The sequence below is a fragment of the Embiotoca jacksoni genome, unplaced genomic scaffold (assembly GCF_022577435.1).
Source record: "Embiotoca jacksoni isolate LCO1_2020_lvr unplaced genomic scaffold, fEmbJac1.0.p SCAF_5, whole genome shotgun sequence".
NCBI classification, from domain to species: Eukaryota; Metazoa; Chordata; class Actinopteri; family Embiotocidae; genus Embiotoca; species Embiotoca jacksoni.
Window position 1 is genome coordinate 16,021,479 of NW_027185403.1, and position 22,172 is coordinate 16,043,650.

The following is a 22,172-nucleotide window of genomic DNA, read 5'->3' on the forward strand; positions in this document are numbered from 1 at the left end:
ACTAACACACACAATATACTGCTGCAATCCACCAAATAAACAGAAATGACAACGTTTTTCATTAAAGCAATAAATTATTTTAATGCAAGACTCTCATCTAAAGCAAAAAGGCATTCAAAAGTTAATTTGTTTTTGTCTGTTTAGCGATCACCACTTTTTTTTTTTTTTTTTTTTTCAGTTTTTCAGTTTTATTTCCAAGGTAAGTAATACAAATAATATTAGAATCATTTTTCATATCAAGATAAGCAAAACAAACGGGGGGAAAAAAAAAAACACATTGTGGCCATCAAATCTTAACAGTAATCAAACATAAAATCACTGTCATCTTTAAAAATGCATTCCATTTATTATCATATGATTCCACCTGAAGACAAACATCTGCAAAAACAACTTGTGTGCAAATGAAAGGGATACATTTCAAGCGTCAGCTTCTTAAGAGCACCCTGTGGCTCATTAGCAGGGTCTTGGTGGCATTTGGGTACAGGGTCCAGAATAAGGGGGAGTCCTTGGGGACTGTAGATAGCATGGCTGAAGGGGACGAGGGAGCGGGGGGGAGGGAGGGTCGTACAGGCAGGCAGGAGTAGTATCTTGCAGAGGTAATCATCGTAAAGTGCCAAAGAGCATCACACTAGATGAGCCTGAGATCCGAGTATACCTTGTGTGTGTGTGTGTGTGTGTGTGTGTGTGTGTGTGTGTGTGTGTGTGTGTGCGTGTGTGTGTGTGCGTGTGCGTGCGTGCGTGTGTGTGTGTGCGCCTGTTGTGTGTTGGTGCAAAATTTCAGTGAAGAGCCTGAGAGTCAGGTTGTGTTTAGAAGCCCAGTTACAAGCTGCTACAGTGTGACCCCTGGACGGGTCAGTCAGTCATGTGAGGGCTTCACATCAAGGTGGCAGGAAGTGGCTCTGGGGAGAGGCTTCCACACGGGATCCAGGATTATATTTATAGACGAATACAAGACTCGGGGAGGAAACGGAGGGCCAGCTGGAAGGTAACGTTTAAGGCAGACGGGAGGGGAGAAAGGGTGACGGGGCTCGAGGCACAGAAATGGGGGCAAGAGGGCAATAAGGGCGAACAGTGGGGGAGCAGCATTATGTCAGCATGTCCCACAGACAGCAGCAACACAGAGCTGTCCAGCAGGCTGTCAGGCATGTGTCTCCTGTGTCGTCCCTTCTCCTGTCTTCCACCACGTACACTGCAGAGAACAGAAAGGGGAGTCGGGAAGTGTGAAAGAGAAAAGGGCAACGCAACAGAAGACAATTTCAAGACAGCAATTAGTGACTTCTTGAAAATTGCATAAAATCAGAGATAATTCACAGAATTACACTGTCAAGTCTCCAGCAGTGAGTTCAAATGTAACCATGGCTGATATGATTTTCCTCTAATTACATTCATCATGGGAGGCACATCTCCATGGTAATGCCATAGCAGCCCACAGCCATGATCAGACAGCATTACAGCAGAGTAACACCTGCGCTGCTTCAAGGTATCACGGGGCAAATCAAACAGGAACCTTCGGGATTTAATACAGTGCGTCCACGCCCCAACAAGACATCTCCATCTACTTCACATATACGGCTTTATTTCACCTTTAGTCAATACATCTAAATTAGACGTGAAAGGATTGTATTACCCATAAATACGGTTTAACAGCTGTTCCAGCCAAAGGAACAAAAAACAAGTCAAACAACAGGCCTAAATGAATGCATCGCCGCTTCCTTATGTTAGTGATTAATCATTCATGTGGAAGCGAACACTCATCCAGCTTTAGACAGCTGTGACTGTGTGACAAGTTACCTAGGTAACCTGCTCCTGGTCAATAAACCGAGTGACGGTAGCTTACACCACTTCTGACATTGAATTCTGATAAATGATTGGCCAATATTCAAGAACAAACAGCCTTGTCAAAATGACTCGCAGCAATAATCTGAGCAGCAGAACACTTTGCTTTGATCCACCGTAAGAGGCTTATCAAAAGTTAGTCACAAGAGCAGCAACACCTCAGTGCTCACTTTAATACAACAAAGGTGTTAACTATGTTCTCTGCAAGCGAGACTGTTCTCTTTGTATTTGCAATTTGAATATTTAACAATCTGCTTTTTTGTTTCACAGCTTGTGCTACAGTTTATTGGATTCTTGGTCGGGAGTTGCTACTGAATTACCACACTTTCATTTTAAACCTGGCTTGACTTCACACTTATGAATCCTTAATTGATTGCTCTGAATACTAAAAAGTTGTCACATTTTACAGTCCCAGAGAGCTGAAATAATTTGTCAGTGATGTGATTAGACCATCAATACCAACTACTTGACAACAAACAATTGTGCAAAGCAAAATGCAAAAGGTGGTTGTTCCTGCTGTGACTGTCAGAAACCTAAATAACTAAATGGAATTCAGCCTCATCAGTTTTATGACTTACATGAGCTTCTCCTACTGTGACAACTGCTAGAACCTGCTGCACGAGGGTCACAGAACCGGTGGAGAAGGCTAATCTACGATACTGAAGAAGAAGGGAAACAGTGACGAAGCGCTCTGTCCATGCAAAGCGGCTGTTCCAGCAAAATTTGTCAGACTCAACAAAGGGGAGAAAAAAATGGTAAAACCTGTTACTCAAACTCCATTTCTTAATTCTCTCACCTCCATCTGGTTGGAACAAATTGCAACAACCATTATCACAGTTAGGCTCAGAGCCCAAGTCATTTTTCACAGCGCTTAAACCGAATGAACCACAAAAAAAACAATTGAGAGAGAGAGAGAGAGAGAGAGAGAGAGAGAGAGAGAGAGAGAGAGAGAGAGAGAGAGAGAGAGAGAGAGAGAGAGAGAGAGAGAGAGAGAGAGAGAACATGAGTGTGTGATGGGGACGCTGGTGACCGGACACCTGAGCGGAGCATGTGGCAGTGCACTGTGTGTGTGTGTGTGTGTGTGTGTGTGTGTGTGTGTGTGTGTGTGTGTGTGTGTGTGTGTGTGTGTGTGTGTGTGTACAGTTTAGGCTGTTTGCCAGTCAAGGTCCCGTGTCTTGCTTGTGCTTGTGCTGGTGTTAAATGAAGGAGATTATTCGAACCTGCCCGGGCTCGCTGACTGACCTTTAAGGTGGACCAGCTATTCTCATTTTAGTGACAACCTCAGCCACTCATTAACAAAGGACTGAGAAATATTTGCCTCCTGAGTTTAACTGAGGTTGTTGTGAAATTATGAATATTCTTGTGGCTGCGGGCCGAGACGGCCCACCCCGTCCCAAAGCAGCCCCCCCTTCTTCCACCTGCAGCAGAGGGAGGAACGACTGATAGTGACTAACGTCTGTTCTTCCTTCTGTCTAAACTTCACTCTGCGTTTTGATGTCAGGAATATTATTCATTTTATTGACATTTTCAAATGTACTTTCAATGAGATATTATTTTGTTTAAATTGACTTTACCACTGTTGAAACATTATTTTGTCATATCTCAAATATAAATCATGTTTTGAATATATTGTTTTTTTGAAATGGTAATTATAAAAACAAAATTCTTTAGTTATGAAAAAGACCCAAAAAGAGTATTGTAAAGATAAGATAAAAAAAAATAAAGATGCTATTCATGCCTGTCCCTACAGCTGGCTGCTGGATAAGAACTGACAATGGGAGGACCAGAGAAATTGCAATTCAAAATCTTTTCACTGCAACCCTTGTTTCAGCAATGTTTTGTAACTATTACTTTATGATTTCATTTACATTGACGTAGTAGTCAAAAAATAATGTGAAAATGCATAGTTTCTAGTCAAATAACTTCCCTTAATCCAACACGCAAACACGCGAGTGAACACATTCGAACTGGAGAGATATCAGATAGCGAGATGGCCCGGCTCCACGCCGCCGAGCTAAATGACAACAAATGTCATTTTCAGTGATCATTATCTCCTGAAATGTCTCAACTGCAACATGCTAGCAGATTAGCTCACGAGTGACCGCGCTCGCTCGGCTAACCCCGCTGGTCACGTGACCCTCTTCTAGCAGCTGACGGCAGTCGGAGACTCTCCAGATGCAGCCCTGTTCCCAGGCAGCACGTCCTTCAGCAGAGCACTTCTTGTATCATCAGAGCACTGCAGGTATGCACACCATGGGCCTGACTTACGTCACGTTTGTGTGGGTAAAATCACGTGCAAACTCCACACCACCCGGAGAAAAATGTCCAAGCTGACTTACGAACGACGTGCAGTGAGGATTGCGTCTTTCGAATGTGCAAAACACAAGTTGTCCATTTTGCGTGTTTGCCTGAATGCAAATATAATATTGGCCGTTTCTACTTGAAGGTGCAAAATACTGGAAGGGAACATGCAAATAGATCCATTCAGCACCCGCAATGACATTTACTAAACCTGGAAGTAGAAATAGGAGAAGTGATTGCGGGTGAATTTTAGTTCAACTGAAAGGAACGTGTTAATCAGATGCTTCAGAACTTTTGAGATGACAGAGGGAAAAATTATTCAGACACGTCAACTGTCCAGCGATGACATTTCTGAGTCATTTAATGAACTGAATGATGATTGACAGCCAACAACAAGGAGGAGCCACGAAATACCAGCAATGTCAAAACTTCTTATGGCTCAGCATCGTCCTGCCTCTGGGTCGTTCCAGCGTATCTCTGCTTGGATATCCCACCCGGTCCCGTTATTCAGGTGTGCCGTCACAGGTACTGAACGTGTCCCGCAGAATTCACAGGTAGCTTCATCAGGTTCACGAGCACTCGCGAGGAACTGAATGAAAAGTCACCTGCTCATCACCAGAAAGATCTGGACCTGCTGATCGGTGTTTGTTAGAGGATCTCATCCACCGTCCCTCCTCTTTTATCTGCCAACGTTTTAATATAAGCCTTTTTTTCGCCTTTTTGTTTTTCACACAGTATTGACTTTCTTGCTAATAATCTCCTATAAAGCGTTTTGTTCTTGTTATATTTATATTTCTTAATTTCAATGGGATGAGACTTGCTTTTCCTTTTGTGGTCGCTCTGGTTTCCATTGCTGGAATCACTTTAACACACAAACTCTCATTTAAATACAGCGATTTGCACCTGATTTTAATGACGCAATTACTCTGTAAATCACCCGCATAACGGCTGCAAAAAAAGTTTTTCGTACCCTTTATTTGAAGATCTTAGTCAATCAGGCCTCATGTGTGTTACAGCTCACCTGTGTTTTTAGGAGCCTCCCCATACATAGGCCCAGGAGGGGGTCCGCCTTGCCAGCCAAACTGCGGTTGTCCAGGGTACCCTTGATACTGTTCGGGGCCCGGATAAGGACCTTCAGGGCCCATTGGTCCCACAGGGTAGTTAGGGTAAGCTGGGTTAGGCTGCTCCATGTTCACATGGTATCCTTGTTGAGGATAGCCCTGAGGTGGGTAACCTTGTGGGGGCATGCCCTGGGCTGGGTAGCCTGGAGCAGTTGGGCCACTGCCTGGATATGGAGGGGGCTGCTCAAAATTCATCTTTGGGTTGAACAATCCACTGTAAGAAAAACAGGAGTGATGGTATGAGTATTGGCACTTTTCATTTCTGAAACGTCAACACACCGAGCACACGTAGATTAATACTTATGGATTTATCCAGGCATTCATGTTAAACAAGTAACAAACAGAAAACCAATACCAACTTTAAAAAAACAAATACAACATATTAGAAATTACTACAGCTTGTTTTTCTGCATTTATGCAGGCATGCTAGTAGAAGCTTGTCATATAAATTATTCTGTCCTCAGAGTAGGTGTCAGACCACACTTCGACAGATAGCGAGCATACTGTTGTATAGAGAGTCAGACGAATAAGTAAAGTTGAATGAACGTTTACTGTTTGTTTTCCTCTTCTCGTGTACAACAATCTTTTTTTTTTTAAACTGAAATAAGGACAAAATAAATCACTCAATCAGTATGTATGTCAAAATAAAATTACATATCTTTTCTGATGTACCACACAGAATAAAACACTGTGCTAAATTACCTTCCTTTTCAACAAACAAGGCATGGCTTGATAATTAACATTTTTGCTGAGTCATCACAATGCTTTACCTTAATTTAGATGCTAAAAAATACTAGCTCCATAAAAACGTCTCTCTTTATGTTAAAGTTCTATGTAAACATTCAATAAGCAGTACAATTCAGCACACCTGATATTTTGGTACTCACAAGCATTGCTTCTCAAGGCACTCAACGTAAGAAAGGCAGAGGATTAGCTGCCCACATGTGATCCCTCATCTTTGCTGTGCATCATTGCTCTGGCCACGTCATGTGACCCTATTGGCCAATGAATGAAGAGAAGACTTCTACTGCTAAACTAACTGCAATAACACATGCAACCACCAGGGGGATAAATTAAAATAATCTAAACATCAACAGAACATAAATACTGTAAAAAAAATATAGTGAAGATAAAATACTCTCATATAAGTATATTATAAATACGTGTTTAGATCTAAACTTAAATTCTACTTCACACATTATGACTACATACAGTGATTTCCATACTGCACCAACAAGAGTAGAGACGTTGGGGTTATTAATGCTTATCTGGATCATTCTCAAAGGCCATCTTCTAAGTTTAGATGAATCCCAGTTAATTTGCTCCATTGCCCTTTTCCACAAACAAAATATGTTCCCTTTTCTTCCCCTCACTGCTAAAATAATTCTTTTTTTTAATCTATCTTATTTTATGTATATGTATTTGTAAATGTTCTCATATCGTGTGCACCTTTTTTGTGTTTCTATGCTGCTGTGACGACTAAATTTCCCCTCTTTGGGATTCTAAATCTTCCCTTCCTGGTTCCCTGTAAGAGGGTTGCGTAGCCTCTAGAGCTACATTAAATAATAAATTCCCCAAAGTCCTGATTAGACAGGCATAAAAATGATGCAACTGTTACCCAGGACAGAGAAGTATATATTATATTAGAAGACTCCCTGAATCCCTAAACTCTCCTGCAGTTACATGCTTTTGCAGACTCACAGGGCAAACAACCACGACCTGCACAGCCAAACAGAAAGGACAAGCACGGCACATTATCTTAATGGTAGCAGAGGGAGTCTTGCGATTAGAGGGTCAATCACTACTCACATCAATCCTTTCAGAAACAAGCACCATGATTTCACTGTTCACAGACAGACTTTAAAATGTAGAAGCGAGCACGACAGTGTGCGGTGTGAGGCAAATGAAATGAACCATGGGACGGAAAAAAAGCCATTGCTGTCACCATATAGGCCTGTACAGTTCACACTTCGTTTTCCCCTTTAGTCACACTTTACTAACACACAAACGTGACATGTCATATTAGCTCACACATTCATGTGATGTGTGAAACCAACGTGGAAGAGAAGATTTAAGAATATTTCTTTTTGATGCTGTTGCTGAACTGTTTTCATCTTCATTCTGAGAGTACCACAAGCTTAGTGTCGAAAGGGTATTTGTTCTTAAGACCTCATGAGAGGGAAGTTTGCCAACCCATCACTAATGGCTTCTGTTAAGGAAGATCTGGGCCCATCACAAACCCCCATGCTTGCCTCCATCGCTGAATTTGCTCATGCAGAACAACCATAACAAGGCAAAGTGGGCCAGATGGAAAACTGCAACTGTGCTCGGCCTCCCAGGATTCCTCTGTAACGTTGTGTATGTGTACACTGGAAACATCTAAACAGCACTCTAACTCTAACTAACGTTGTGCTCGTCCGCTCCATCCACATCCAATCTTATAAGAAAACAATACAGTCGCCCTATCTTCAAACTGTGTGTCAAGAGCAGCACTTTCCTATGGCTTTATCTGTACTTATTACTGTTCTGTTAAATGTATTGGGTTCCGAGTATCATTTTCTCTCTGATTACCTAATAATATGAGTAACAAGGTTTAACTGTGGCTCTTGGGTCATGTTATACCTGAGGAAAAGACACTTTTTTTTTTTTATTTCTGTGAAATAATGTGGGAGTGTTAAAATGAAACAGGCCAACAGGGAGAGGAAGGAATACAACTCTCAATAAAATGAGTCACTTCACTGTCGCGCTTTTCAAAAGATGGCTGGTCATTTCACCACCTGAATGTGTTGTGAAAGCTACGGACAAATGACAAGGCCTCCGTCACTATGGTTACGTTGTTCAAGGAGGAACTGAACGATCCCTGGTGATTTGTTTTTGCCATGCCAGTAATACACCGTGTACAATACGACAATCCTGGAGCTAGCACACCTAAATGCACCTTGTGCTCTTCCTGCTTCGACATGCTAAAATGTCTGCTGTGAACAAGATCTATTATCAGATCTTTCTTTCTTCCTTGTTAATAGGTAGATTTTGTATTTTTCTGTATACAGTGTTAGATTACTGGCTAAAGGCTGAGAAGTCACATTAAGGATGTCGACCTACCATCATGTGAACCATCAAGGTTCACATGATATGTTCCCTTTTTTTTATTATATCCACGTCAAACTCCACAAGATTTTGGTATCAGATCAAGTTTAGATGGAAAATGATTTGTATTTCCTTATTCCTATCAAAGCTTGCTCAATGTGTGTGTTGTGTGTGTGTGTGTGTGTGTGTGTGTGTGTGTGTGTGTGTGTGTGTGTCTTTACTGCATGGCTGTGTCTATTTGCATGTGTCATTTGTTTTTCCCCTGTTGAAAAGCAGAAACAAGTGAGTGAGCTCCGACAATGTTTTCACAACAGCCTAATGGTGATCATATCACACACAGACACACACATGGACAGTTCACCTGAGACCTGAATTCATTTAATCCTTCTGAAACCACAAGTTTAGTCAGTTCCCTAAATGTGTTGTTATTATTATTAGTATTATGATGGCAGCATTTAACAATTTACTGTAAAAGCATTTAACTGGGTGGACGTTATTACATCAAAACATTATCTCTGTCGACTAAGGAAGTTAAAATTTGAATTAAACTTTGTGAAACCTATTCTGTTAACATCTGCTGATTATGAATACATGTATAATGACCTGACATGATCCAGTGAGAACGTAAGAGTTTTCATAGAAATTTAAACAAGAAATGTACCCGTAATATGAACCATATGAAGTCAACTATAAAGTAAATATGTCCAGTGCCAGTATTACCCATTTACATCATAAATCCTTATTTTAACTTGGAAACTATGGCCTCTTAAGGGAAGCTATTAAAAAAACAACAGGTCTATATTGGCCTAGTTTAAGCTGAAAGAGTTTCATTATATTTAGACTGTGCACACATAAGCTGTGCTATCCGTGTGACAGAGCAGCTCTGTAGCCCGGCAGACCATGTTTACTTTTTCTGCGTCTGGAGAAAGGGCCGGCTGATTACGGGGAAAAAAAAAAAAAAAAAAAAAAACACACACTGGACCTAATTACGAGGAGTCAGAACCACAATTTATCAACCACAAACACACACTTAGGACTAATAATCTAACAAACAAAAAAAATTTAAATTAAAAAAAATAGTCAAATAAGATGAATCGAGAAAAATGATCAAACAAAAACATAATTTCCAGTGCGGTAAACAAAACCTCTGTTGCTACAATGAGCCTGATAACATTCATTTGAAAAAGGCAATTAAGCTCGCGCTCGTTTGTTATAGCATTAACATTCGGCTGTGCTGCTATTAGCAGCTTATTAACATTAATTTATTTTATTTTATTTTTTTTGGTCATACTCACGCCAACCGTGAGAAAATGTGTTTAGGCTATCAATATAATATTAAATGAATAGGGCCGACAGACGTAGCACTTATACAGGCCACGACCAGTTCCAGCACTGGTCCCATTCCCAGCCCTCTTTTCATGTTCATGGTGACTGGGCTCATTAACACGTAAACATCTCGTTCAAGGACGTGTTTGGACCACCTACCTTGAATGAATTAAATCCCCCGTGTGTTGCAGACAGCTGCGATGTCTCTTTAGGAGGAAACTCCGTCAGTCCTCCGTGTTTATTATTTTTTACCGCAATGAGCAGAACGACCCTCTCCGACAAGTCCAGCGCGTATCGACGCTTTTGCTGGACGTGACGTCATTTGAAAGATACGGCACGGGCAGTGCTATTGGGCAACAAAGGTCCGGATTGGCTGCTGAGACGTTTCGCTGCTCAGAGCGTCCAATCAGAAGCTAGAGCGATGACCGACCGGGGGGATGTCAGGGGGAAAAAACGATGACTTCTGATCATCTGACTCGATAAAAGATTAAACAGGCATACATCACCAAGACAATGACAAATTAACACACGACGAGGTAACAACTCCGATGAGTCACTAATACATGTTAACCATTATTTAGTGACCCAGTTGCTTTTGTCCTTGGAGGTTAAATTGTGAAAATTTGGCAGATTTTACACGCAGGCCTACACAAAAACAGAACAATTTTGTGTATGATAACATAGACTATTTAGGCATTAATATATAAAGATATTAATACATATTTTGAGCTTTTTGCTTAAATACGTCATTGTGTTTGTATTAATCATTTAACGGCAGAGCTGTCTTGACCAGGCAAGGTGCATCGCTGGTTTTCTTCCAGCAGATGTCATACTAGGACCAGCCTTGAGTCTTCCCTAAATTCCCTGCAATGAGTTGTAGTGTTCCTGGTTTTTATGTTAGATTACACATTTGCCAACGTCTGTTTTTCTTTTGCTTTTAATGCTTATTTATCAGTAATACATGCCCCTCAGTGCAGGGCCTTCTAATCTAAATTAAGTATTATGGAGAACACTTAACACACATTTGGACTATTTTGATTGGGTTCTGTTACGACAAGAAAGAGTAATGGGCCCTGGGGAACAATGCACAGGTTGAGTTTTAATTCAGCGTCAGTGTCTGTCTGTGCTCTTTTTAGATGGGCAGTGACTTGACAGCTCACAGACAGAGTGAAGCACAAATGCACACACTTGCAAACATATGCATACTATATACACTTTATCGTGAGTTCAAATACAAGTAGAGCCTCAAGTCCTGCACTCACAATGTTAGTTGAGGAAAAGTACATAAGTATGTTCAGCTAAATGTACTAAAAATATTACAGGTACAAGTACTCATTATGCAGCCAAATGGGATCTGTAAGTGTTCCATTATTGTACATTACTGGATAATCACTGATACATTAACACGTGACACATTTTAATGTTGATGTGGAGCTGATTTAACAATCTTTCATTCTACTCTATAACAAACTATTAAAATGTAAAAGCTGATGACACAGCTTTATGCATTTTATTCTGTAGAGTAAGTAGTAACTATAACTTTCCAGTACAAACTCACCAATGCATATGTGCCATGTGCTCCCTGGCAAGGGATGGTGGGGTACTGGATGTTATGGTTGTAAAACTTTATATTAGTTCTTCTTCTGCATGTGACAGAGTGAATATAGGAACATACCAGCAGCCTGCTAGCATGACAGCTGTGAGACTTCAAAGTAAAGGGTCTCTCTTCTGCAAGGTAAAACCAGACTGTGTAGCAACAGGTGAAAAGGATTGCACAATGAGTATGTGCAATGGGAGCTCTTTATCCACAGTTAGAGCTGTAGTACAGTGGTGCCCCTGACAATCAAAAACATGACCTCTGAAATATGCACACCAAGTTATGTTTACAACAAATATAAAGTTATACGTACATAAATGTTGATGAAAGGTACATGTAGCATGTTAGACAACAACTTGACAGCTTTAAAAAGGCTGATTTTATCAGAGATTATGCAACAATCTACGAAGGAATCATCAGCTCTGCTGAGCCAGATACATGCCAACACAGTGTAGTCTGAACTGTAATTCTCAAACTATTGTAGCAAAACAGTTCTGAAAAACAATTGAATTTGACATGTGAATTTCTTGAAAGATAATACATTTTCAAGTAAAATGTTGCAAACTTCACCTTTATTAACTAAACCAGACAAATTAATGATGAAATGTACGTTTGTAAATACTATGTGAACCTAATGAAATCCAGGAAACGTCAAACAGCTTTTGCCTTAAATTAGATTTCAAAGTGCAGCCATGATCTTGGAATTGTTCTATACAGTTTGTGTATGTGTGATCATGTAGCTGTCAAACATGCGGTCCCTAATGATGTCACCAAGCAGGCTGTGTGTTTGAGTGTCTGTTTACATCGTCGCCCAGGCAGTTCAGCCTGGGCCCGTACCATTGGCTTCAGCAGGGGCAACAGACAAAAATAGAGCCTCATCGACTAACCTTGCTTTATCCAACCCTCCTACAGGGAAACTGTAGGAGGGGTGAAGAGATGGAGAGGGGGAATATTTGGTCTATGGAAAAGGGCACTGGGGCAAGTTTAGCAGGCTTCTTTTCAACTAAAAAAAAAAAAAAGGCAGGTCTGCCCTGTTGTTTACAGTGGTAGTAGGTGGTTATTTTCCAAAACCACATTTCATGGATGTACATGCATGTACCATTGACCTGGGGTCCACAAGGAAAGGTGACACATTTCAGGATCAAGAGCAAATTATACAATTAACACATGTATGATTGCTATTTGGAATCAATGTGTCCAATGTGCCTTTTTTATGGACTCTTTTTACTTATGACATGTGTCATTTATTGTCATGTACATAATATAAGAATAAAAACAATGACTTTTTTTTTGTTTCGAAGCACTTTTGGCCCTTGCTCATTGATTTATACTTCTTTATACTACCAGAAAGTTACTGACAACCTTATGTGTTCCTGCCATTTGCCCAGTGATGGATGTACTAGCTAAGGTGCTCTTTCTCAAACTGATGCAAACCTTCTGGACACATAATTACAGTTCATGATTACAGAAAAAAGAAAGGTCGCTCATTATGTTAGCAGCTTAGTTTACTGTAGATTCATCTGTAGACTGATACCATGCAGGGGTCGTGAAAATGTATAATTCTAGTGAGTGTTTTGAGTGTGTGTGTGTGTGTGTGTGTGGGAAGGGGGGGGGGGGTTTGGATTAACCCAAATGTCTGTGATGTCAAAAGGGTTGATGCATACATTTCCCAGATTAGGACATGGGATGTTTATATTACATTACCCGTAAATGCACATTTGTATAAAATAACATTTTCTCTAATGTGGGAGCAAAAATATAGTGCATTATTGAGTGTGAGTGCACACAGACTTTGAGGTTTGTTGAGTGCTTTTGGGTCTCATTTCCAGCTTCACACTGTATCTCCTCCGGCAAATAAGTAATCGACAAAAACCACACAATTAGAGCATGTGATGTTATAGTCACCTGGTACCTGGCCTTGTTCTCACGTGCTTTACAAAAACAAACAAGTGCACACAAGCTGTCAGCTGATTTAGTATTGTGACTTTTGGCAGTGTTATCTTATCATGCTGCTGCCTGGGCTCAATATTTGCTATAAGGCACAATAACACTGACACACAGAGAATATTTACTTTGGATGCACTCAGAACTGTAATGGACCAAATACTGACTCTGACCATCTGTCTTATTATGAAGTAGGAAGTAATGAATCAGTTGGCCGAAAGACAATTGTTAGCTTTAATGCAATTTGAAAAGGTTTCCCATTCATGTCTGCAAGACCGTGAGACTAGAAGAGCTGAGCAGACTGACCCACATCACGAAGTTACACAAGACGCATATGGAGCTGCTTATCTGTTCTCACTTGAATTCTGCACTCAGGATATAATGTGACATTAGCATTAGCATTAGCATTAAAATCCAAATAGTGGGCTCATCAGAGCTGAAACATAAATTCATTCAACATAATTCACACTCAGTTACACTCAGTTAATCCACAACTACATATTTGAGATAACTGCCTGGTCAGATATCAGTAGGTGTCATACTGCCACCCCCCACATTGTAGTGTGGTTTCGATATGTCCCGCCTTTGGGCTGCAGCTGCCCTCATTCCTTGAGACCAGGCCTTCCCCTGTGGTCTGTCCCCCTAATCTACAGATCGGTGTCTGGAAGCTCGGTCCTGACCTGCTGATACGGTGAGAGAAGCTGAACAGTGTGCGCGGGTAGAAGTCAGCCTTTCAGTAACATGTGCTATTGGTGCACTTTGAACTCACTTCTGTTGCCACATAAAGTGGTGCTTGAAAGTTTGGGAAATATGTGGATTTTTTTTTTTTATTATTCTGCATAAACAAGACCTAAATTAAATATCATCAGATTTTCACACAAGTCCTAAAAATAGATAAACAGAATCCAATTAAACCGATCAGACAAAATACTATTGGTCGTTTATATAGTGAGGAAAATGACACATTACATATCCGAGTGCAAAGGTACGTGAACTTCTGGTAGGTGTTTTCAATCATTGGGGTGATAATCAGGTGTGAGTGGGCGCCCTGTTTCATTCAAAAGAGATTTATCAAAGTCTGATCTTCACACCACATGCTTATGGCAGTCTATAACAGTACAAACAAAGGAGATTCCTGAAGACCTCATTAAAAGAGTTGCTGATTCTCATTAGCCTGGAAGAATTGACAAAACCATGTCGGAAGTGTTTGGACTCCAACAATCCGCAGTCAGACAGGCTGTGTACAAATGGGAGCAAATTCAAGACCATTTCCCTCACCAGGAGTGGTTGACCAACAAAAAACACTCCAAGAGCAAATAGTCCATGAGGTCACAAAGGGGCTCACTGTAACATTGGCTGTTAATGTTCATAAATGCACCGTCAGGAGAGGACTAAACAATGATGTGCAGGGAAGGGTTGCAAAGAGGAAGCCGTTGCTCTTCATAAAGAACATCGCTGCCCGTCTGCAGTGGACAAGCCAGAAAGCTGTTAGAAAAATGTTTTGTGGACAGATGAGACAACTATAGATTTTTTTTGTTTAACATGAGCAGTGTGTTTAAAGAAAGGATAACACTTCATTTCTAGCATAAGAGCCCTATTCCATCTGTGAAACATGGTGGTGGTAGTACCCTAGTTTGTTAGCCAACTCTACCTGCTTTTCTGAGTGGAGTTTCCTCCTCCACTGCAAAAAACAACAACATACAATTCCATACTTGAGATGGTTATGAAACTCTTAACTGCTTAGCATGTAGGTTGCTGTGGCCATATGTTTTTCCATTACACAATGTTTCATGAGGCTGAGGGAGGATCCCATTCACTGAAATATAGGTCCTCTTTCTAGCTATACTCTGGACAGATCAGACTTGCAGTGTCCATGCCTTCTCAAATCTCAATGTAAATTCACATTATAGAGCTTCATAAGCCAAAGTCTCATCTTTAAACACATGAACATTTGAAAGTAAGTAACACCTACATCTTGTGAACAAAGTTTAAAAAGGAAAAGATTACCAATATCTCTATTCCCCGCAAATGTTATCAGAGATCGTTTATACTGGATGTTAAAATGCTACATTATCAAACTTTGTCTCCCTGCAGTTTTAAGATAAGATAAAGGCAAAGCATTAAGAAAAACTTATTAATTTAATGTTTTTATAAAACTTTAGTGACAAGACAATAACTGTCCTAAACATTACCAAACACTGAATGTGATACATTTCATAAAAAAATAAACACACGACTGACAGCAGTTTGAGCAGCCTTTATTCGTTTTTTTTTTTTTTCACATTTCATCTTCCCCTCCATACAAAACAAAGCAAGAGCTGATTTTCAGTGAGCTCTGACCCCCGATTAGATGAGACACCGACAAAGAAAGCTAGTGCTTCTTTTTGGGGGGGATAAATCCAACAAAACAAAACTGATGCCTGCATTGAAAAACCCAACATTACATGTTTTAATGTAATCATTTTATATTCCCCAACTTAAAAAATAGGCTACAGACTACATGTTTCTTATTTACAGAAGATAAAAAAAAAAAAAGTGAAATCAAAATGGATTTTTTTTTTTTGCAATCCTGCTACAGCTCCGAGTAACCAATCAACCCATTTAATACTATTTATTTGCTTAATACGCTTTTTCTAGGGTGACAAGCACCCTACATCTGTCTAACTTATTCATTCTTTCTGGTTCCTCACAAAAGCTTTTATTTTAAAAAAGTGAAAAAAAGCAATATACGTCATCATTAATGACCTTGGAGGTGTTTTGACAAATAACTCTCCACAGGAGGTAATATTGCAGCTCAGATATCCATCTCAAACTGGCTGTCATCTGTTGAAAAAGGACAAAAAACAGTAAAGATTAGGCTGTTTGACAATCAGTTGACAATTAACGGTTATGTGTTTGCACCCCAAACACTGCCACACCTTAACGGACCAAAAAGAAAAGGGACAAACAGAAGCCCTTATCAACACATTAGAAACTGGCAAAAAAGAAAGAAAGAAAACACTTGACTAAATATGGTGCAGCTCACTGATCCAAACCCATGACATGTCCTGTGTTTACCAACATAGATGAGGGAGACAGAGGAAAAATGGGGGCAAGCCCTAATCCTCATGGCCTTTAGTTTGACAGGGGGAATGGAGGGACAGATTTGATGGGTGCAATCATCGCTCAATAACAAATAGCTCTCAACTTGACCAACAGCACAACTCTTTTGTCACACTGCGATGAAAAGCCCCACAAGAGAATCATTGCCCAAATGAGGTTTTTTTTTTTTCTCTCCAACTGGTCATTGTAATTGGAAATACAGAAAAGTATGTAATATTACTGTAAAATTGCTATCCTCACAAAGAACAAATTAAAAAGTAGACACTAAAAGCTGGACAGACAAAAAAATTCAGTCCTACACTATGAAATATAGAAGGATCGTTCAGTAATAAACTACTGGCCTAGTTTTGGAGGTGCTAAAATCCGAGTTATGCCCAAGACGTCATTGCCTCTGACGGACTAAACTAATATACAGCATAACTGCTGTGCTGCAAAAACAGCACCTATCCGCTGTATTAGCACGTGCTGTTAAATGAAAAGACCTAGTGAGCACAAAAGCAAGTTCATCAAAAATTTTGTCAGCAGATCCCTCTGCAAATGTAGTATCGATATTTGTTTGGTTGTCTTTAAGATGAATCACAACATTTGTATTTGGTGGAGGGAAATTTCATTTCATTACACTACAGAAGGAATGAGAGATAATGTGTGAAAAAATGTTGCGCAATCCACTAAGGCCAGTTCTTGTACGTTATGGCTATATGTTTGCATACTCAAAATTAGAAATGTGTCTCCAGCTGTAACGTTACTTGAACTACTTGTAAAGGCCAAAGAAAACAGGGATTAAATTGGGTTATGTTTACCTGCAATGTCCTTCTCTTCCTCCTCTGCCTCCTCTTTAAGATCCTGCAATTTCCCCATGGGGTGTGTGGCTGGTACTGTTACCCCTGGGATCTGAGGCAGACAGCATGGGGGGGTCCGAGCCAAAGGGGAGTTTCGACAATCCAGGAGAAACTTCCTGTCATAGATGATGCGGGTACCTGTGTTTGGAGAGAGGGTGGGTTGGGGGTTAAGGAAATTCGGTGTTTGACCTGTAGTAAACAACCATCAAACTTAAATAGTAAAAAAAATAAAAGTAAATAATCTGTACGTTTGGTGGACCACCTTTGCATCTAAGCACGGTGCACATCTGGGGAGTCAAGTATTCTTGTCCTCAACTGGAAGATTTTAGTAGGAAAAGAAGGGTTGGTTTTCTCTGTGTGTGTGTGTGTGTGTGTGTGTGTGCGCACAGAGGGGAGGGATGAGGGCTGCCACAGCAATGAGTTCTAGGAAATCAGAGTACAAAACATTCTCTCTTTGAAGCAAGAGGCTTTCTGATTAAAGCCACGTCTCATACGTTGACTGGTTTAAAACCTTTAATATTTACGACATACTAGCATTACAAAAGATGTAATTTGTCAAGTTTTTTTTTTTTTTTTTTTACAGTAGTGACACGATTTCAGCTCAAAGTTCCACACAAACCCTACAGCTTCTCAAATCTAAAATGTATTTGGCACGTCCTTGGGCTGTCACCGTTTAAATGGAGGTCAACTCCGAGTCAAAACAGGATCATAAATAGCTCATTGTGGAAAGTTCAACCAGGACATGACATGAGTCAAGGAGTGGTCTGTGGCTCATGTTATGCTTCACTGGAGTTTGAACCGTAATGTACATTATCAGTTCGTCCGGTCTACAAGCGAAAACATGTTATTCAATAACTTAAGCAGCAAGCAGTTCCTCCTGGACAAAGGAAAGCAAAGAAGAGGGAGGTGGCAGAAAGTATTGGGGTGGAGAGACGGGGCTGGCATGCAACCTATAGCGCAAGGCAGAGTTAGCCTGCAGAGCAATTATGTAAATATAAACGGGGTCAACCGAGCAACACATGCTCAGACTCTCGCTGAGTGTAGAATGTGTCGCTTACAAAGTGGAGTGCAAGGCAAAACTCTCTTGCAACTTCCCAGACTGCATTTACTCGGTGGCATCCATTTTCGATGAAAACATGGCGTTCATACTCTCCATGCATTAAGACATATCCTCCCCTCCCCGCCAACTTGTACAGAATGTTCTCTACTGTTCCTCAAATGCAGAGCAGAGAGCAGCACGGACAGGACGGCCTCCAACTCCACCAGCGCTGCAGAGACCAATCATACTGGCTGCTGTGCCAGCTGAACACATACACCCTCTTCAAATCACATGATGCTGTGTTTAGAAGTTTTGCCAAGTAACTGATCAGACTTAAATGTATGTGAAAAGTTTTGATTGTATTAGCAATATGCATGATAATGACCATCTCTTATGTAAGCAAAACACTATCAGCAACAAAAAGATATACGTGCATTTGTTCGGTTGATTTGATTGTAATTTAAACACAAGAGGAACAACGTCTGTGCAGAGTCCGCACTACTCGTTGGTGTGAAAGTATTTCTTGACTTTAAAGAGTTTGGTTCATGAAGTGTTCACGACAGCAAACCTGTTGACAACATGAGGGCTGAAGCCAGCTGCCACTGTGCAGTGAGCAATACAGCATTTAACCAACTTTATCCTATTTTTGAAACAAAAATCATTGAAATGTGATTTTTTTTTTTTTTTTTTTTTGTTAAGGCAAAATAATGATAAAAATGTAATTTGTATCAGTTGTTGAGACATATATATACATATACACGTATATACATACACGCGTGTATTGTTTGCAGTCTATCGCGAGAGCTTGAGCTGTGAGTGTGCACGTACGCCCAAACCAGTTACGCCTAAAAAAAAATAATAATAATTTTTTTAAAAATCGAACTTTTTCGCAAGTTCAGGGGTGTAAACATATTTCAGAAACACACGGTACACACAAAAAAAACAACCCATAACAGATTAAGATACTCGAAATATATCCGTTTTCTTACCTCCAGGCGTGGTGGAGAAGAGGGTCCCTCCGGGTGTCTGGCTGTAACAGTCGGGGAGCTGGGACCAGTCCTTCAGGGTGAGCACCTTGGTGGGGATGGGGCAGCTTTTCACCTGGTTGGTGCCCGTCGACATGCTTCAGCTTTGGGTGCAGCAAATGCAGAAGGAGTGGGACAAGTGTTTCGGGAAAAAGCACCTCAAACTCGCAAATAATCTCTCTCGCAGGTGTGTGTGCACAGAGAAATGTCTTGAAAAGGGAGTCGATATTGTACAGCGAACTGTGACCAAAGTAAAAAAGTTATGCAAGTTTCTCTCGTTGACTGAGATTTCAAACGAGCTGGAGGTTGGACGTCCGGTGGTGTCCGTCGCTACAGCCAGCTACCAAACGCTACCATGTGCTGTATTTGTAGCAGCCACAGCTGTGGAGGGCCACCCGTGATGTTTGTGTGTAGCTGCTGCGAGGCACGTGGGGGCGACGTCAATAAAGACGCGAAGGTTTTATATCTAAAGGACAGTCCGCAGGGGCGGTGATAACAATGGCGTTTCATTTGAAGACACGACTGAATTCATTCCCTGTATTATACTTCAAGAGAAAAATAAGCAGAAGTTGTATTGTTAATACAAGCATTTTTGCCTATAAGCTGAAGGAAAGTGTTTACATTTACTTTAAAATGTGTGCAAGTTTCTAAAATGTGGACCGCCAGGAAGATAAACAGTAATTTAACGCAAATTAAACTGTGATTCAAACGTTATTGTCACAGTCGTTCACTTATAAGCTGAGCTTTTGCAAGTTTGCTCAGGAACAGGCCTGCAGGTGACCGGTTAAAAAGGTTAAAGCTGAAGATGACCGGTCGATCTCAGCCTCAAACTCCTCAACGTCACACGGACTTGCTCTTTGGGTCAGTGGGTGTAAAATGAATGTAATAAATAAGTTTTAAAGTAGCACCGAAACTGCTTCCTGGGCTTCACTGGTTCACAAAACACGCGCATCTCCACATCGCGCTTGTCAATCACTTGACAGCACTGCCGCCTACAGGCACTTCAATGTACTGAAGCAAAGTAATGTGCACGTTTCTCACGAAGTGCTTCTCGCACCTGCTGCAGATCTGTGATCGACTGACAATCGACACCACGAATAAGCCTTACAATGATCTCATTAGCTTCATTACTTTTTTCTACAATTAGGTATCGCATTATTTATTTATGTACTATATTATATTTACCTTATCATTTCATCTCTTTCATATTTATTGTAACACTTATTTTATTCTGAAGTTATGCCCCCATTGCCACACAATAATAACATCAGAAAATAAATAGATAAATAATAAATACTCTTGTGTGATATTGCACATTAGATTTGTTAATAAAGATGTTTGAGGAAAAGATCAAAACTAAACCAATAACGTGTAAATGCTGCCTGAAGAAAGAAATATTATAAATCGATATTTATATAAGTGTAAATAAATATTCAGCTGGAGTTACTGGAATACTGCTTCAAAAATATCGGTACAAAAACCTGTTCAATCAGAACTCTCACTCAATGAAAATATCCAAACTACTCAGAGAAGATGTTTCTTCTTGCCGACCACTTGAGGACGACATTGCTATGAAGACATTAACTGGGGCCTGTGTTTATTTAACTGTGTATGGTGCATAAACTATTTATGGTGGGATAGTTATAATGTCAGTGTAAATGCACAATTTCAACACAAATGGAAGACAACAAGTCTCTGTGACTATATCTCCCTTAAAAATACACTTAATTTTAATTATAAGACTGTACAATAACTCACCTCTGGCAAAATCCATCACACAACAATAACACTGTTGTCTGTGTTTCTTGGTTGTTTATATATATATATATATATATACTGTACTGTATATACCGTATATACTGTGAATTTTATATTTAATATTTTTTTTTTTACTGTTATTTTATTGCTTTGTATTGCTTTCCTGTATGCTGCTGTAGCGAAAAAAAAATTCCCCTTGGGGACTAATAAAGTAACCTAACCTAACCTAATTTCAATATTTGCAAGAGCTAAAGTGTATTTGTCCACGCTTGTGTTTAAATTGTGACTTTTATCTAGCTATAGATAGACTTTATTGATCCCACAATGGGACATCTTTCAAGTAGTTTGGAGCATAGCATCTTTGGTGTCTAAGGTTTTGAGTATCCAACTTACACATGTTTGGAACTTTTCAGTGAAATAGCAAAGGACGTCTTACTCCTGAGACCAGACATATTTGCATATTAATGAGATCCAGGTGTTTTTCTTTTTTCAATCAAAAACGGGAGTACATATAGGCCTACTTCTAAGAATTTTTTTAACAAGGTGATGAATGTATAAGAAACAAAACTGATAAGAATATTTTTTAAAGCAAGTCAGGTTGAAACATGACCGTAGGGGATTTTACACTGGGTTCATTTATTAGCTGAATGTATAATTGTCAATACGTTTACCAACTTCAGCATTTTTTAAGGTAGGTAGGGTAGGTAGGTATTTACTTTATTAATCCCTGAGAGGAAATTTTTTTCGCTACAGCAGCATACAGAAGCAATAAGATAATAATAGAAATAATAGAATAAAACAAAATAATAGAATAGAATAGAATAGAATAGAATAGAATAGAATAGAATAATAGAAAAGCAATAAAATAGCAGTAAATAGCAGTAAAAAATATAAAATATAAAATGCACAGTATTGTGCGATTCTGTGCTAGGTTATGTTTACAATAATACAACATATATATATGCCATATCATATTACTTATATATAGGTCGTATTATCAACTATTAATCCTAAGGGGTAGACGAAAGGCTGTGTTTGTGAATGAAGGTGTAGACAACAGGGTGTGGTTGTGAATGAGAGTGAGAGTACTGTGCCAAACCAAAAGGTCACAGGGGGAGGTCGGCAACCTGCGGGGTCACATACTGTTGTTCTTTGAGTCATAAACAGGAACAGACGGCTGTCTGGAGGACTCCAGGG

General features: G+C 40.0%; 2 protein-coding genes across 2 annotated transcripts; both read right to left on the reverse strand.

Annotated features, from left to right (window-relative positions):
* Positions 1-54: 54 nt before the first annotated feature.
* On the reverse strand, positions 55-9,977 carry LOC138211314 (cysteine-rich and transmembrane domain-containing protein 1). Its single transcript, XM_069171092.1, has 3 exons — positions 9,831-9,977; positions 5,159-5,472; positions 55-1,189 (listed from the first exon to the last, which is right to left on the reverse strand). The coding sequence occupies exons 2-3, from the start codon at positions 5,451-5,453 to the stop codon at positions 1,086-1,088; spliced, it is 399 nt and encodes a 132-aa protein (XP_069027193.1). The 5' UTR covers positions 5,454-5,472; positions 9,831-9,977; the 3' UTR covers positions 55-1,085.
* Positions 9,978-15,454: 5,477 nt separating this feature from the next.
* eif4ebp3l (eukaryotic translation initiation factor 4E binding protein 3, like) lies at positions 15,455-19,612 on the reverse strand. Its single transcript, XM_069171613.1, has 3 exons — positions 19,182-19,612; positions 17,115-17,291; positions 15,455-16,035 (listed from the first exon to the last, which is right to left on the reverse strand). Exons 1-3 carry the CDS (start codon positions 19,312-19,314, stop codon positions 16,007-16,009), a joined length of 339 nt encoding a protein of 112 aa, XP_069027714.1. The 5' UTR covers positions 19,315-19,612; the 3' UTR covers positions 15,455-16,006.
* Between the last annotated feature and the right edge of the window lie 2,560 nt (positions 19,613-22,172).

Bases quoted from the DNA above. Each gene is read 5' to 3' on its own strand.
- LOC138211314 (XM_069171092.1), bottom strand. From the start codon at position 5,453: ATGAATTTTGAGCAGCCCCCTCCATATCCAGGCAGTGGCCCAACTGCT. The intron at 1,190-5,158 runs GTGAGCTGTAAC...TGTTCTCTGCAG, and splicing joins GGAGGCTCCTAAAAACACAG to TGTACGTGGTGGAAGACAGG.
- eif4ebp3l (XM_069171613.1), bottom strand. From the start codon at position 19,314: ATGTCGACGGGCACCAACCAGGTGAAAAGCTGCCCCATCCCCACCAAG. The intron at 17,292-19,181 runs GTAAGAAAACGG...CTCCAAACACAG, and splicing joins CTTCTCCACCACGCCTGGAG to GTACCCGCATCATCTATGAC. The intron at 16,036-17,114 runs GTAAACATAACC...CTTTTTCAACAG, and splicing joins GGAAGAGAAGGACATTGCAG to ATGACAGCCAGTTTGAGATG.